Source organism: Vanessa cardui, chromosome 14, assembly GCF_905220365.1.
Source record: "Vanessa cardui chromosome 14, ilVanCard2.1, whole genome shotgun sequence".
NCBI classification, from domain to species: Eukaryota; Metazoa; Arthropoda; class Insecta; order Lepidoptera; family Nymphalidae; genus Vanessa; species Vanessa cardui.
Genome location: NC_061136.1, coordinates 12,046,910 through 12,066,253, shown reverse-complemented (window position 1 = coordinate 12,066,253; position 19,344 = coordinate 12,046,910). Strand labels below are relative to the sequence as shown.

The 19,344-nt window shown below is 31.0% G+C and overlaps 1 protein-coding gene across 1 annotated transcript; it reads left to right on the top strand.

Moving 5' to 3' along the window:
• The first annotated feature begins 5,925 nt into the window (after nucleotides 1-5,925).
• LOC124535286 lies at nucleotides 5,926-9,724 on the top strand. Its single transcript, XM_047111459.1, has 2 exons — nucleotides 5,926-6,165; nucleotides 8,910-9,724. Exons 1-2 carry the CDS (start codon nucleotides 6,039-6,041, stop codon nucleotides 9,155-9,157), a joined length of 375 nt encoding a protein of 124 aa, XP_046967415.1. The 5' UTR covers nucleotides 5,926-6,038; the 3' UTR covers nucleotides 9,158-9,724.
• Nucleotides 9,725-19,344: the final 9,620 nt, after the last annotated feature.

The following is a 19,344-nucleotide window of genomic DNA, read 5'->3' as shown; positions in this document are numbered from 1 at the left end:
TATTTACATAAGAAATAAATATTAAAAATTTGGGATAGTGTACTTAATTGAGAAGTGATCGGTTTTACGAATTTTGCCGATGCTACATCTAAGTTGTGTCGTACGATACCTACATATATGTATTGTATTTAAATGTCACGCACACATGTTGAGATAGAAAAGGGCAAATGTGTTTGTTTAAACCGTTTTCAATGGCCTAATTCTACTAACTTGTAATAGCAAAGATTTATTTCCGATGTTATTTCGACTTCTATTTTAGAATTAGAATTGACTCCTAGGTTCATATAATTAGTGAAGAATCATTACAAATATAATATAAATATAAGAAAATGTTATTAATATGATCAGTTTAATACTTTATAAAAGCTTGGAATAGTGTAATACTTATATGTATAGTACGACACAAATTAGATGTAGCATCGGAAAATGCAATGAAATGAAAATAAAATCGATAACTGCCAATTTACACGACCGATAGAAACAGCTCCCTATCGCGCCATTCGACGCTATTCGTCGCTATAGATTCTCGCGTCAGTTCAACCCGAGAAAGCAATCGTGTCAAATTGACGAATATATTAGGTCATATGATATTACAAGTTATTGCGTTTGTGTAAAGATCATATTCGCATGAGAAATAAATATTGATAATTTGGGATAGCGTACTTATTTCGGATGTGATCGGTTTTACGAATTTTGCCGATGCGACATCTAAGTTGTGTCGTACTATACTTACGTACTTGTATAAGTATTAACCTGTTTTGCACTTGCGGAATTTGCGTGTTCAAAAATCAATACTTGTGTTTGAACATAGACAACGTTCACGTATCGTTCATCTAATTGAGTTCTAACTTTGTACATTAATTATTGTTGACACATAAGTAGAAGTTTGTAATATAGTATCACGCGCAACAGCTGACGTATTCGTATTACAAATCATTATAAATCATTAGATAGTTTGGTTTATTAAAAGTTCAAAGACAATCGGCCTCTGATCCAAAATACATAGATCCCAGTTACAGAATATGTGAATTTAAAACGAAGAATACTGATTCAAACACGCTTAAGCTTCATCTAACCGTTACTTTTTGTTCAGCGGTGTATTTTAACATCGTGAGGAAATCTACATGTGTATATTGAAATGGTTTTCTTATGTATCCAGCAACCCACATTAGGACCGAGTGATTTCGAACACGCTCTTAAAACCCATCTGGTTAGGTACCACCCACTCATCAGTTATCCTACCGCCGTACTCATTATTATTGTTTTCCGGTTTAAAGGGTGAGTGAGCCAGTGTAACTAACACAAGGGACATAACATCTTAATTCCCAAAGTTGGTGGCACATTGACGATGTAAGGAATAGTTAATATTTCTTACAGCGTCATTGTCTATGGATGATGGTGACCACCTACCATCAGGTGAAAAAAACTTTTCCTAAAAAGAAACAGCGGAGACGTTACAAAAGATACTTGTTTATAAATTGATGTTACTTCACTACCAGTTTCGAGTTTTAGTGTTAACATATACATTTTAATATAATAATATTTCGTATATGTAATCAAATATATCATTTCGTATATGTTATCAAACAAAAATAACATCAGCCTGTAACTTTCCCACTGCTGGGCTAAGGCCTCATTTCCCTTTGCGGAGTTCCAATACGGGTTGGTGCAATACACATGTGGCAGAGTTTCTATGAAATTAGCGACGTGCAGGTTTCCTCACGATGTTTTCCTTCACCGCCGAGCACGAGATGAATTATAAACACAAATTAAGCTCATGAATTCAATGCTGCTTGGGCTTGAATCCGCAATCGTCGGTTAAGATGCACGCGTTCTAACCACTGGGCCATCTCGACTCTTATGCGGCGACCAATGTTATCATTGATTTATATATTTAATTACAGTTGAACAAATAATAACTGAGGATGGCAAGATGTTTTTAAGATACAAGGGTTTCTATTACACCCGGGTGCCTTGCAGCTTGAATAGGTGGCGCTGTGTGGCAACGAAGACATGCTTCGTCGCCTTAAAAATTAATCACGATTTCTCATTGAAAAAAGAACCGAAGATTCATAATCATGAGCCGAAAATGCTGATGAAAATGACCAACGGTAAATACATGTTCATATCGAACTGGAAGAGAAACGACATAAGTCACTCTTTTCCCATTAACTGGGTTTAAAGCACAATAATAAAAGGCTATTTATTGTAAATAGTTTTGTTCCAGCCTTATGTGTTTGTAATCTTGTTTGACTATGTGTTTTGTGAACGTTTTTGTATTTCTCATTTGAAAATGCTTTGTGAATATGTTATTTATTTATTTGTATAAAATACAATATATATGCATAAATATAATTTTTAATAACTTTATTTTTCTTACTTTGAATAATAATTGTATATTGTTAAGGATTGTTAATATTGAAATTTTATTGTGTGTTAATGATAGAATTAAAATATTTAAACGAATTAATATCTCATTTTCACCATTCATTACGATTTTTTCAATTGAAAACAATATTATATTATAAAATACAGATAAATAATATTTATATTTAAAGCGAATTCTATGTATTTAATAATAAAAAAATAATATATAATAATATACGATTGGGCTTTTTTTTGTAAAACCGAGCTGAAAAAGCAATAAACTAATACATATAAATTAGATTGTTTATAAAAATCTAAACCCTCTAAGGAAGAATTTTGGAAATTCTACCCCGAAAGGGTTGAAATACGCCTTGATATTTTCTATGGAAGTTCGTCATTATTTAAACTTACAAGAATGTTAATTTTTCGGATAGTGATTAAAAATAAATAAATACGTATTTAAGCATATCTGGATACTCTACGAAGGAGTGAAAAACACACCAGTGTGGTATATATACATGATATTTTATGTTTATATATAAATGTATCCAATTCCCAAGCGATCATAGCTGCAGGCAACAGCTAGTCCAGACATATTAGTATTAAAAGCATAACTTATACCATAAGATGAAGTACGCTTCGAAGATGGTTTTTAATATATAATACCTACTGTTATAATACAAATAGCTTTGCTTTTCAGTTTGAACCGTTTTGATTTATTATTCATATGACGATCATATATTTGTTATTGTGATGTATAATTAAAAATATTTCTATTTTTAGGTGAATTGAAAGAAATACATCTAAGGAATGGTAAGACGTTTATGTTATACAATAATTATACGTATACGTTCTGGTTTCGATCGAGGACAGCGGTCCGCTGGAGGTGTACCATGAAATGCAAGGCTGCCATCATCGTGTCACTGTCGGGAAAACTTTTGAAAGCAATTAATACTCACCATCATCCTCCACCGAGATACCACGTTTTAAAAGACGGAACGTATACAAGAATATAAAAACCTCTTTTTATTTAATGTATTTTATATTATTTACTTATTGTGTTTTTGTGGATTTATTTGTTTCTGTATTTTGGTATGGCAGATGTATAATCTGTATTAATATTATAAATTTTAAAGTAACCCTGTTTTCCTGTCTGTCTGTCTATCTGTCGCTCTTTCACGACCAAACCAATGGATTTGATGGAATTTTTGTGTGAAGCAAACTTGAACTCCAAGAATCATCGGCTACGTTTCTTATTCGTCATGTGTTCGGCAAAAAACCGATACCCTGAATCGCTAGCGAACCCGCAGGTTACAAATAGTTTTACATAAAAGGTACATCGTTTTATAAAATATCATGCAACAGCCAATCGAAATAAAAATATGTTATATTCTAACCTAAAATATAATTTTGAAATCGAATGTTTTCCAAGTGATATTTTATGAAATGCATGTTTGTCAAAAATCAAAAATCAAAGTATACTTTATTCAAGTAGGCTTTTACAAGCACTTTTGAATCGTCATTTAACAATTAAGTGAAGCTACCACCGGTTCGGAAAGTAGATTCTACCGAGAAGAACCGGCAAGAAACTCAGTATTTACTCTTTTTCAACATTTAAAAAAATACAGTCATGTTAGTTAATTTTTAAGTTAATACAATTATTAAATTAATATATCCTGCCTGGAAGTCAACAGGTATTAATTCCACGCTTTTTTATCATCTACAAAATCTTGTATCGAATAATACGCCTTTTTCACCAATGTCAAATAATAATGTCAAAATATGTATTTATGCAATCAGTAGGTACTTTATTTAAAAGATAATAATGTAATGTATAATTTTGTTGTTAATTGGATGTTATTAAATGCATAGATTAAAAATTAAATATAGGGCACAATGAAGAGTCAAAAATAGTTAGTAATAATGATTGTTTGAAGAAAAAGTTGTAATAATTAATGATTCAAAAATAAAACTTAGTAAATATTCTCGTTATTAAGATTAAGCTCTTGGTGTGGATTAGCATATGTCTGTATGTATTCGAATTATTTAAAATAACTTTTTGATTGTTATCAATGTAGTAGATTAAATAAATATTAAATACTCTTTATTAGTTTTATTTCATATCACAAGTAACAGTTAAGTTTATTTTTAGACCTTTTTTTGACCTTATATTAAAGTTATTGAGATCATTATATAAAGACGGTATCTATTATTATCCTTGCAGATAGCGTGAAGTTTATTACATTAGAAAATGGCAAGAAATTTCTGCTGTATAAGGGGTATACCTACTGCTTTGGATTTAAGAGTAAGCTCGGCAATCGCTGGAGATGCACCCTAACGTCGGATTGCAAGGCTTTCATCATGGTGACCACTGACGGTAGGCTGATACGAGCTACGGGTACTCATATGCACCGGCAGCAGAAGTACCACATCCTAGCAGATGGAAGATACGTGAAAATTTAATCAGTAATCTATTCTTCATTATCATAATTGCTGTAGATCCCTATGTTTGCCTAAATCTTTAAAATTACGAAACGGATTTTGTTGTGGTTTTTTTAATAGACATATTGGATTGGTGGTAGGACTTTATGCTTGGCGGTAGGGCTTTGTGCAAGCCTGTCTGGATAGGTGCCACTCACTCACCGCCAAACAACAGTAGTTGATATTGTTGTGTTCCGGTTTGAAGGGTGAATGAGCCAGTGTAACTGAAGGCACAAGGGACATCTTAATTCCCAAGGTTGGTGGCGCATTGGCGATGAAAGGAATGGTTTGAAGTTTCTTACAGCGCCATTTTCTATAGGCGGTGGTTTTTACTAACCATCAGGTGGCCCATACGCACGTCCACCAATCAATATAATAAAAAAAAGTTCAAGTGAAGACTTATACATGCACGATATAGTAGAGAAACACTGAAAATTTTAGAAGTTTCTAAAGTGATGTCGTAAATAATAATATGAGCATTGCACCCGTGCGGAGCCAGTTGGGGTTGTTAGTGTATTAGAAATGCAAAAGTAACTGTATGTTACCTCTTCGCGTTTATACCCGTGTGTTAACTAACGCTCGGAGTTAAAAAAAGCGTATTTAATTAGTATGCGCGTTACTTCTGAGGTGTTAGTTACAATTTATGTCATTTAGAATAGCGTAGAAAGGATCAATCGCGGACTTTGACGTCGTGTTTTGTAAATGCTTAAAGTTATGTTTACGATTAAACACTCTGTATAGAAACAACAACAACAGCCTGTAAATTCCCACTGAAATTTGATATATAGATATAGTTTGAATCCCCAGAGACATAAGCTTTTTTAATTCACAAATACATAAATGTTTGTGTGCTATAGATAAGTTTTATAAATTTAGCGCAGGTATAGCCGCGGGTTAAGTTAGTATTATATATTTATATTCGTATATAAGTGAATGTATCCTTTGCTCTAGTAATTATATATCTAATGTAGTAACAATAAGGCTTGTTTTTCGTTTAATAAATAAATGTAATATAAATGAAAGTGTACTTATTTTATATAATTTATTATTAACATTTATTGTTCACTATTGAACATTGGTCACCGGGAGGCTTTTATTTCTGTCTATAGATAAGGAATAAAGATTAAAAAGTGTTTATTCTTATTACAGCCGAGATCGAGTCAGATCAGCCTGGGATAGATGAGATCACAATGACATCTGGGAAAAAGTACCTGAGGGTCTTCGGGTATATCTACGACGGAGCGCTTAAGTTGAAATACTCAATGCGCTACCGCTGCAGCCAGGGATGTGGAGTGTATCTATACAAATCGTTCGACGGCGTCTTATTAGATCCTATTCCCGCCCATAAACACCCACCACCCAAACTATGCGTCACCTCTTCAGGAGTCTATAAGAGAATAAAATAAAATATCTTGTCCAACTCTAAAGATTAATGTTGATAGTTCTAAATATAACTCATCAGACAAAAGAAAGCAAGAGATATCCTCGTCAATGCCAATCAAATTAAATTAAACTTTATTCAAGTAGGCTTTTATAAGCACTTTTGAATAGTCATTTAACAATTAAGTGAAGCTACCACCGGTTCGGAAAGTATATTCTACCGAGAACGGGCAAGAAACTCAGTAGTCACTCTCATTCAATATTTAAAGAATACGGTTATATTAGTTAAATGCAATTATATTTGTATGTAATGTATCGTACCTGGAAGTCAACAAGTCAACAATGAAAATATGAACGAAAAATATAAATAACTATAGACATGACACCCGCGACTTCGCGCGTGTAGGGATTGGCCAAATAAAGAAATGTCCTTCCGTGGAGTTTTATTTAATTCGTGCTACATATCTGAACGAGAAAAAGAAGTAGACATAGAGTGAATGTCACATTTATAATGTTACATTTATATTTGTATATAGCCTATTCCAATATAAGTAGGAAAAAAGATAAAATAAAGCTAATTTCTTTAATAAAAGACAAAGATAAAGCTTAGGTTTACGTATTTCACACGATTTTCTAGTAACTTATATATTGTGTATAAGTATATTGTGCACTACTAAGATGAATATATCTTTATTTGTTACTAGCATTGCCCACTACCTTGTACTGGTTTGAAATTAACAAAAAAAATTATGGTTGCCTAAGTTACTCCTAATAATATCAGTTGTCTGCCAGTAAAAGTCCCGTCAAAATCGGTCCAGAGGTTCCAGAGATTAACCGGAACAAACAGACAGACAAAAATTGTAAAATGTTATTTTGGTATATGTACCGTGTACACGTATGTATATATGCATTGAGTAATAAAGGGCTATTTAATATTACAAACAGACACTCCAATTTTATCATATGTATAGATACACTTAGCACTTATTTCCACCTTTTTTTTCGTCGGTGTTTTTCCGCAAATCCATAGCAAATATCATAAATGAATCATTATTCGCATCAAATGTTAAATTTGGCATTTTTCCTCTTATAATTAAAATATTAAAAAAATATATATGTTGTAAATAACTTGTGAATATATGATAATTGAAACGAATGTAATTAACAATCAGTATAAGATGACGTTTGGTAATAGTGTTATTGATGGGAAAATATCTTGAAAATAAATATTAAACATTCAACATTATTATTTAATTTCAATTAAATTTAACTCAAATATCGGCTGTCAGTGAATGGTGTGTGTTTTTGGTAAATAGTGATTTCTCTCCTTTTCGAGACATTACAATACGTATAAGAAGAAACAGGCTGGCTAGAGATTTGTCGCGACTGCGCTATCTTTTGCAATTCTCTGTTGTGTTTTTGAAAACAAATGAGAAATTATTGTCTTGTGGTTAGTAAAATTTTGTTTATAAATAATTTTACCTTTTTTATAAATTTCTGTTTCATATACAATTTAATATACTGACTGACTGACTGAATTATATATATATATAGAGTTCTAGTGTTGGGTAAAGCTTTCTCTTTTGTTAATTGGAAGGCTTGTAGCTATTCTACCAGATTGCTCAAATTCGTAAAAAGAAATATGAAAAGACGACGTAACTCAAAATATCCCACATGAAACTTTACATCTGATTCGTCTTTTGAAAAAAAAATAACAACTCCATCGTAGGAAAAACTTTAACAATCCTCTTAACTGCTTATACTTTGACAGACTCCGCGAAAGAGTCACAAATTATCTGTGGAATATTACAATTAATATATAGTATAATACTTGAAAGAGTATTTTATCAAAGATCAGAAAAAAAGCAATAGAGCATTATACAACAATAAAATGGCTTCTGACGGTAACTTATTCGCTGAAAATTTTTGATAAATATTTTCAAAGTCCAATAAAAACGATTTTGAAAAGATGATCACTGAGAGATTGTCATGATATCTGAAACATCAAATCACCCCTTACCAATACGGTTTTATAAAGTCAAGATCAACTACCACTCACTTATTGTGTTTTACTTCCACTTTATCCGACAATGTTGATAACCGAATACCCGTTGATTTAAAATACGCAGATTTCAGCAAAGCTTTCGACTAAGTTGATCACCGGCTTTTAATATACAAACTCTCACAATTTGGTCTTCGTGGAGCGCTTTGGTTTACATAATATTTGTAGAATAGAAGTTTCAAGGTCGTTATCAATGGTCATTGTTTGAATATCTTTGAAGTGGTGACAGGCGTTCTGCAGGGATCACATCTCGAACCTATTATTTTTAACGTATATATTAATGACATCACTACATATTTTACCACGCAAGCTATTTCTTGTGTATGTTTAGCATAAGTGTCATACTAACGCATGCCGCCAATAATTTAATGCGCCTTCGTTTGTGAAAATACCCATAGCAGATTTTCATCCAAAACATGTAGATTTCTTTACGAAGTTTTCCTAACAGCAACAGATAAATAATAAACAGAAGTAAAGGACATGGAAAATCAGTAACGCTTTCGGTTTGGACCTGTAATGTTTAATATTTGCCACTGGACCATATATTCTTTAAATTATTGGATATCTAAAAATTTCAGGTATCAATAGGTTTTAAATTATTTTCTTTTACATTTTTCAGTCACATTTGCTCTGTCACAGAGAGGGGGCCGTCTGCTTATCTTCAACGGGTACTGCTACAGCATGCAGAAGTTCCGGAACGATTATTTACACTGGAGATGTACGATGGTCCAGCCGGGTACAGCGAAACGCTGTACCGCAAAGCTCTATACTACCATAGAGTACAAAGTAATAGAAGGTATTGGAGGACATTGCCACAAGAAACCTAAGTTTACTAAGAAGAATAATACTATCATCAGAATCTACTAGATTCTTAACTCGACATAAATTTAAATATCCCGGTATTCGTCAACGCTGGAGTACGGCAGCACTGTTTACGTGTTCCTAATAAAATAAAGTACAGGTTAAAAGTACTATAAAAACAATAATAATATAGTTTAAAGATTAATTTTTGATTTATTGATAGATATATTGTAAGAATGTTTCTTATAAACATTACATTTTTTAACGAATTTATCACCAAAGAACGTTTACGTGATTCACACATATATTTATATTTGATAGAAAGCATATAAAAGAAGGCACAGAAACCATTCTTCACAAACAAAAAAATAACTATTTGATTATTTTATTTTATTTAAGTACCAACTGGTAATAACTAAATATTTTAAATTATTTAAACAAATTCAAGCAATTATACGGAACCAGAGATTACCATATTTTAATATATACGTACCACTGCCTACTAACCCAAAACTACAACATCTATGTATGTATGTTCAGCCACACAGGTAATAAAATATAAACTATGCATATAATAATTAAAAAATAAACTATTTGTTACAAAGAATTGTTAAACTTTATATTATAACGTATTTTTTCGTAGACTATTTGTTATATTAAATGTTAAAAATTAATATATTTTATTATAAGTGTTTGTATGTCGAATCGAATGTCACTGTGAAGCTGTAATGAGTGCCTTAACAAAGAAAAGACTAACTAAATATTTCTAGAAATTTCTCAGACTATAGTTGTACTAGCGAGCGAAAGATATATAAAGATATACTAACTGCAGTAATGAATCATTCTATTAAATTCAATTAACAAATATCTCTAGAATAATATAGATATCAAAATCAGACTAAATTTAAATTAAAATATCAAAGAATGTAAATAACGTTTTCATAATTCCAAGATATTACACGAAACATCTACAATTTAAAAAATACAAATACATTAGAGAACTAAACATGCAAAAATACTTTATACATATATTGTTACATAAGGTGAATAGAAAAACGCGCGCGTTGATATCTTAACTATTAGCATTGTTACTTTCTACTTCATGTTTCTTCACTCTGATATTATGGGTTCGACATTACTTTAATATCATAAGCTTTGTCCGGTTTTCATAGAGCTTGCTATATAACCCGAATAAGAATTTAAAATACAACTACATTTCTTAACGCTTATAAATTTAATGTATGTATTAATAGTTTATATGGAATATCTGAAGCAAAAAGGGTAATTTAAACTTGTATTGGTAGTTCCTAAGATTAGTACGTACAAAGAAACTTTATATGAAAACAAATAAATATTAATAATAATATATTTAAAACGTTGACTATGACTCGACTAATTGTTGTTAAATACCATATACCAACCCCTCTATAACCAACTTGGATTACCTCTACTACTACTATATACTGATCTATATTTAGTAATAATAATGTTGTAGCTTGTTATTAAAGTTAATAACGATCATGTTAACGAGAGTTTTCATTTATACCTTTAATGTAAGTCGATATATTGATTTTGATAGGTATAAACCGCGTGCCAACAGAATGGGATGAAACAGTCAAATTCAAGTAGTTCTCTACCGAAAAATCTTTAAACAAGGATATTCTAAACAATAATTAATCATCCGAATTTGGCATATGGAGAATAAGAGCTTAAGCGGATTACATCTAAATAGAGGTATCCGGTTGTACTTTAGGCTTAATTTCGCGTGATAAATTGGTAAATAGTTGCTTCTCTATCTAATTGTATAAAAATATATGTAGTAAAAAATCATGTTAAAATATTATACTTTTGCAGCAAGTAATAATACGTCCCTTTAGTTCCAAAATGTCGCATCCCGTTCTAATTGCACGCGGCTTGCACAAAGATATCGATGCGCATATATAACCTAAGACTTTTTGTCGTTGATCGTCTCTCTAATCAGTTATATTTTTCAGGCACGTTTCTATGGACGAAAAGGGGCGGAAGACATCCACTGTTACTACTCTCTGGGTTCACCTACAGCTATCAAAAGCAGAACGCTGACGGTAGGGTGTCGTGGTACTGTTCCAGAAGACTAAGAGGATGTAGAGCCTCGGCGATCAGCTTTGGTTCCACGGCATATGCGTATAAGCCTCATGATCACCCGCCACCAAGACCTCAAAACGTGGTAGAGGTGCCAATAGTCAACAACACCAAGCTTTTCAATGAATAACATTTTATTGTTTTTAATATTATCCTTGTAAACAGCATCTTACTTATAAGAATTTCATTTACATGAAGTTAAAATATCTCAATTTTAACGAAGTTGAAAACAAAGGTTCCACGAGGTGTCATACAAGGCCCATAAATTTTTCTCATGCTTGAGAAATTGTATAATTTAAATGCAATATTAGATAATTATCTTTATTAACATAAGAATTAACAACATTAAATGCTTAAATATATATATACAAATATGAACTAAAACTAGTTACTGTATAAATCTTGACCGCGTGGAATGGTGGCAAGAATGCTAGCAGCATTTCCCCGTTGAATCGCAATTCCGATCCTCTGGGCAATATTAGATTAGTTTGAATTAACATTGTCATAGAATAAATATCTAGTATTATGCGTTTACAATCAAATACGTAACATACAACATAATATTTTCTCTGAATAAATAATTTTAATTTTTGTTGACAACTTACAAATTTAAGAAATCCATAAACTCCGCGGAAAGAACTGTGTCACTTTTAAAGACTTAAAAATGACAATTACGGTGAACCAAGATAACTATAACCCCTTATGCAAACATGGACCTCTCCTTGTCAGATTACCCTCAGAATGACCAGAGGTTGTCTCCTTGTGAGATTATCTTCAAAATGACCAGAGTTTGTTCAAAATGCATAAGGGTTATATTTAATATTATAATATATACAATATAACACTTATGTTGAGACGAAGCTTTAAGTTTTAGCCAAGCTTATTACCTGTTGGCATCTTAAAAACAAATTCAATGCCACTATATGCCACTAGTTAACTTCGATAGATGACTAAAATAGATAATATATGTATCTTCAAGGATATCCACACGGTAAAACAGTTTGCCAGTATTTAATTAACTGCTTCGTGTATCTTTATCATTAGATAATTGTTTAATAATGATATCTGTAGGTGAATTATTCAATTATTATAATAATTGAATGTAGAATTTCAATAAGCCAATTCACACGTTTCGATTTTATTTCAATTTAAAAAAATACATTTTGACTCGATTGAAACTGATTTAAGAAACAATTGAATGTTAATGGAATGAAGGTTGGAAAGATGTATCTGCGGAGACAGTTCAATCGCTATTAAAGAAATCGACACGTGAGAATCTGTTATCTTAAATTGAAGGCACTAAAATGTTTTCGAATTAAACATTCGCTTTAAAAAAAATGATTAGAACCTTTTCTCTTGAATACGAGTGTCATAATTGCTAATCCCTATTTCTGATTTTAACGAATTTTAGTAATAGTTTTTTCAAGCTTTGTAACGTAGCAAGCAATTTGATCTTATACTTAATCTCAGATGATGTTATTCCTATTGTTATTTCCTTGTATATCTGTCGGCTGTAATAAAATAAACCTCTTCTTTTTAATTTGATTTGAAGTATTTCCAATATTAATAGTAGTATTATCATGTACATTAAGAATCAAAATAAATATATTTTGTTTTGCTCCGAACAAAATCAGGTTTTTTTATAATAAAAAATCAAGTATGTATTTATATTTTTAGAAGCAGTATTATTTTATTAGCACGTATTTAGATAATATAGAAACGGTAATATGTTTACTAATCAATAATACTCGTTAATTAAGTGTGGGAAATAATGTTGCTAGATTTTAAAAATATTACATTAATTAGTTTACAAAATGTTTTGTGTTTAAGCTTAAATAACACTTTATTAAGATTTCACTAAATTATACACTTAATGTAACATTCTTAGTTTAATCTTTTTGGAGTATGTAACTTTAAAACATTTTTTTTTTTAATTTATTGTGATAACCTTATCCTGAATATTTAACCAAATTGAATACAATAAACTTTTTATATACATAGAGCAATGTTTATTTTTTTAACGTATTGTATTTATTACTTATTTAATTTCTTGTCTGGCCTAAATCCTAAAATCCCTTATCTTTTTAATCTTGTTTATTATTAACTCAGTCTATTGAGAAATACTGTTGTATTTAGCGAGTACCGTCGTTATTGTTGTTACAGAACTTAAAAATAAATTGACTTTTATATCTAACAATAATTTGTTTTTGAATATAAAATCAAAGTTTATTTCATCTTAACGTGAATATAATATCCCTATCAGAGTAGTTTATAGTTAAACTATGTAATTTAACTGGGAAAAAAATTACTACCTAAATTTTACGTTCGCACTAAAAATTTATATGAAATTATTAAATCTGAGGGAACTGCAGAGTATGTCAGGAAGATTTAGAATCACCAATAATTTTAGATACATTAAAGGGACATTTTAAATCTTCCTTTCTTCTTCTAAAAGACAATGCTGACAACACTGAATTAGGTATAGTAACATTAAGGAGAAATTAAACCAAACGAGGTTTAAACCCAGATGTTTAATAAATATTACTACTAAGACTTATGTAAACTAGTTAATGCTTTTACTTTAAAACAAAGAAGTGATGATCCAATTAATCTAATACTTTTCCCTTTACAGGAATACTTATACCATCTGGAAAAGGAAAGCATCCACTCTTGATGTACAAAAACTTCACATATACCTACAAAGTTTTATCTGGTAGTGGTGTACTGTGGCATTGCTCGAGGAGGACTCGCACTGGATGCAAAGCCTTCATAAAATCCGACCCTGACCGCATCGACAGGATCCAGGCAGTATTCGACCAGCACTGCCATTATCCACGTTTGGGTGTTATCAAGCCGCAAATATCGAAAACGGAAATACAATATCTAAAGTAACTTCATACAGATACTGGTTATCATTTAAGCAAATAAATTTTAAAGCTAAGTAAGATGAGGCAACTTAATGACAAGGTAACTGATATTAACAAAAAAAAGAGAAAGATTAGGAGTCATGTCTTCATCCGAATGGTATGTACAAATGAGTACCTTAAAACACTTCCAACAGTTTCTCTTTTTTATGTGATAAAAGGCAAACGAGCAGGAGGCTCTTCTGATGGAAAGAGACTATACCACTACCCATGGAATTTGCAACAACGGGGCGTTGCCGGCTTTTACAGAAGGAGTACGCACTTTTCTTAGCCCAAGTCGTATCGGTTCGGACAAACCGCCGGCGAAAGCTGGTTCCACAGAGTGGTTGTGCGAGGCAGAATATTTCTCAGTTTCTCGATTCATCTCTTTTAACTGAACTGCTATCATATCATAATCTGTATTCAGATTGTTAAGTTTGGTCTCTCTGATTTTATTTTACGGAGACAAAAAATGACATCGAATCTAGTAATTAGTTAAATTTTTAGGTATCTTGTATTATTTCTTAAAATTTTACACTATCTTCGAAATAAGGTGTACTGTTTATTATTTCGCTTACTGAAATTAGTTTAAATTTTTCGGCTTCCATTAAATATTTAGAGATATAATAATTGTAATTATAAATTAGATAACTTACGAATTTAATTCAGTAATTGATATCATTAGATCTAATTCTTAGTTCTATATGTATAGTTCGTATGTTGATAACAATAATATGTACGTAAAACTAGTAAAAGTCTTTTGAACATGACAAATATTACAAAGTATTTACTAAAATTTTGAAAGTTGACATTCATCAACTGTTCATTCATGATTCTCAAATGATAATCAGAAGTGATTTCGCACTTCGATTACAAACTTTTAATGATACTGTACTTTAAGGTACTTGGTAGAATATATTATCTAGATCTAACGAATTTTAAAATCATATCAAAATTTGCTATTCAATATTTGTAACTCTCATCACCCGAAATGTTGATCTAAGCTTGTAGTCTAAAGAGTTTATACTATCATAAAAATTCTTGGTGATAATTTAGTTGTAAATATAGTTGTCACTCATATTATATGTTTCATAGAATTGTAGCACTTGAGTTAACTTGGTATAGGTTCTATTATTATAATTAACTGTTCTGATCATGCCAATAAGCGTAAATATCAATATTCACGATAAATAACATTATAGTATATATAACGTTATATAACTTTATATACGTATGGTATATATAACGTTATATAACTTTATATAACATATGTTAGAAAAACCAGAATAAATAATAATAATAACATGAACACGTATTTAATAAAAGATGATTTTTTGCCCAATCATGATTCTAAATTTGAAAATAGAATATGTTGTCGCTGCGCTGTCTGCCTTTATAAGATCTATGTAATTAATCTTAAATTTACTAACGGTTTATTCTATGTTTTCTTTTTTAGTATGATACTATATATTTATCTATAAAATAGTTCAACGATTGTTAAAACAACTTTAAATGTAATGATTACGTTGACTATTGACATAGTTTTTACGTGTATTTTAATAGAAGTATGCAACAGAGTTAACATAAGGATTCAGTACTTAATAAATGCAATAAAAAAATGTACTTAATAATATCAAAACCATTTAATTAATATCTAAGCTTAATCAATGCAATCGTTGACTTCTAGATTTCCGACAAAAAGGCTTGAAGCGCTGTATGCTATGATTGGTTGGAAATGATTTGGCATATAATGGTAAATTCATTTACCAATATAGGTTATTTCATAACTCTGTACAAAACGTGAGCTTAATATTTAAAGAATTTTCTAATGTATTTTATCTAAAACGTGTGAAATAACGCATAAATTAAAAATGTAACACAGTTACATAAAATAAACAATCCAAGTTACTTTATAAAATGTAATTACAATAATAAGTTGAGGTTTTCAATAAAAATGTACAAGGCGTAGAACCTAAAGAATTGGATAAGGACTTGTCTAGTTCTGAAGCAAATAGGGGCAAAATGTTTGAGAGAGAAAAAAGCAGTACGATCAGTTGTGGTTTAACTTTTATCATTAGAATCTTCACAGCTGAAACTAGTACTGGTCGTACAATTTGGTCGATATTGAGATAAAATTCAATTCTGAATCAAAAAGTTCGTGTAATGCTTCAAAAACATATTTATATAATTATGTGAGGCCCTTCATGTCCAGGGAATTTGTGAAGATGAAATTAAAATAATGTAGTTTTCTTTTGTTTGTTATCGACGTATTTGGATTCTCCATTTACTTCTTCTGATGTTATTGTGTTATTAACAATAAGGTTATATACATTTAATTAAATAGCTTTATTAACTATTGTCTATTATTATTCTCTATACATGACTGCCTCGGACTAAATCCTCGGTCTTAATTGAGGATGGATCAATGTTTAATTATAAGAATTTTGGAGTCTGCGATGTGGCATTGATTATTTTCCCGTACCTCGGAAAGCACGTAAAGGCTTTTGGTTCTGCACCTGAATTATTTAAGGTCGTAATGTAAATGTCGTTAAATCAGATTATGGGGTAAACGAACTGTGACTACAAAACGTCCTGAGCAATTGGCTTATCTCCCTTGAAAAATAAACCATGTCCAAAATTATTCTTTATTCAGAAAGGATTATAAAAGGCCTTATGAACCGTCAAGTTACAATATGCAATTGTAATGTAAAGTTACACAGATACAGGTTACCTTGAATATTTTATATAAAACTTGACTTTATTCAAGAACAGTATTCTTGGATTAAAGTTTTTGGTACCATTTTTCTGCCTTGGGTTAATTAAAATTTTTAAATTATGAAATATTTTTATATTTTACGCAGATTTGTTTAAAAGGATGCGCGTCAAGCCAGTTTTAATTATGTGAAATGTTTGTAACTCATTTCGTCTTCGAAGTGAAGAAAAATATTATGTGGAAATCAGCACGTTTCGGGATTTATTCAGAGTCAATTATGCAAATCTAAGAACCCTCTTTTAGGACGGTTCCTTTTAGTTTTCTGCTAACATGTTAGCGAATGATAAGGTAAACCTCCTAATAATAGTTAATTAACTAACCTATTAATAGTTGAACCAAGAGTACATATATTCTATAGATATAATTGTTGTTAGTCGTAATCTTTAAATTTGTAATACTTCTATTGTATGAATGTTTTGTTTGTGATCACAGATATAAGGCAGATATAATTTATTTCATAAAAATGTCAAGCAGATGGGCCAACTGATGGTAAGTGGTCACCCCTACTCATAGTCATTGGCACTGTAAGAAACCGCCAATTACATCGCTGATGCCCAACCAACTTTAGGATCCCAAAATCGAGAAAGATCTTTATATTAATTTTGTATATTTTTCAGTTTGTTTTTTACCAAGCAATCGAAAAAAGAATCCTCTACTAATGTTTAACAACTACACGTACAAGAAACAGTGGGAGTGTACATCGGGAAAAGTTATCTGGTATTGCTCTAAACGGAAGAGAGGATGTAAGGCGTACGTGCACAGTCGGGAGGGCATTTTCACACCGGGCGAACTCATACACACACATCCCGCTCCACCCTACGTGAGGGGCAATGATGGGACGTGGGTGAAACTGTAGAATATATGAGCACCAAAAAGTCAATTTACCAATAGACAAATTGTTGAAGCATCGCATAAAGTTAATCCCAAACATTATGTTCGTGTATCTGATGGAGATTTAAATTATGTTATACTTTGTTGTGAAATGTTATTTTAAATCAACCAAAATGTAATTACTGAAAAATATTGTATTATAAATGGAAAAGTATTTTTATCTCCTAGAATAAATGTACCTAGTTGATACTTGTAATTGGTAGTTCAAATTGTTTCGGTTATTAAATCGATAGAAGTGAAAATAATAAAATATGACATAAATATCGTAATTATATTTCATTGGAACATTAGTTTTTGTCTTTTTATATCATTGTTAACGTTGAAATTTCAATATTCTGAGCCATATCTAATCATAGTTGTTGCTTACAGCATTCTTTAGGACATCCAGTCGTGGTACGCGACAGCTTGTAGTTAACGGATATTCCTTCATCTGCAGGAGTTACTGCCTGAATCATATCAAGAAGATATGGAAATGTGCTTCCAATGCCGACTGCACTGCCAAGGTCCATACGATACAAGACGAGATCGTGTCACTGAATAACGATCACAATCACCCCTCAAACGCGCTCACGGCACTCGAATGGAAACTGACGAGACAAATAAATTTAGTTAATTGAATTTATTTTTATTTAAAGTTTAACTTTATTTAGCAAATAATGTTTGGCTCAAAGATTGAAACAGTAACAGAGCATCAGCTTACACAGGAAACATTTCGAATAATTAAAATCAAAAATAGAAAGAGGAAGATAAATGGAAAAAATATTTATGTTTACATTATTTCTATATTATTAAGAAAAATAGTTTATGTTTTAATAGAATAATCTGAAAAATTGGCGTTTAAACAACATAACAAACATACTTATTTATTGTTTATTTGCTATTTCAATCCTTGGGCCAGACCCGTTTAAGATATTATGCTAAGTTTAGTATAACTATTAACGTTTAAGACAAATTTCTAAAAGACATATTTGCCAACGCCAATTAACATATAAAAATGTATTTTTATTCTTTAAAAACGTTAGCATTGATTAGTTTATATTTTCTTCTTGCGCTTTATTTTATAAACCGGTAAGTTTTAAATGGTGGGAAGATTAATTATTTCGTTATTAGGTTTTAGTTTGAATATTTTTTTCAGCACTGATAATAATTGCATGTTTTCAATTTACACACAATTTCGTATTAGCACTTTGCTATTAAAAGTCTTATATATATATAACGGAGTAAGCATGCCCGAGCGCGTTTTTAATAAACATGACGTCAGCACAGCTGACGTCACGAGTGGCAGAGTTTCGATCTTTAACCATCTTCGGTGGTATGAAATAAAACTCAGGGAATAATTCTCTCTGATTTATTCCAATATGAGACGGTCCGATCGCCCCGACGGCTCGACCAAGTCTGTCAATACCGGCGGGCGCTTGATCTTTTATAACAAAAATAGGTGGGTAGACTTATTCACTCAAGTTAACAGTTGTTTACAAACATTAAAATATTTCAGAGTAATTTAACATTTCAAAATTCACTAAAAATTATTCATTTAACAATGAAACAGTTTTAAATTATTAAAA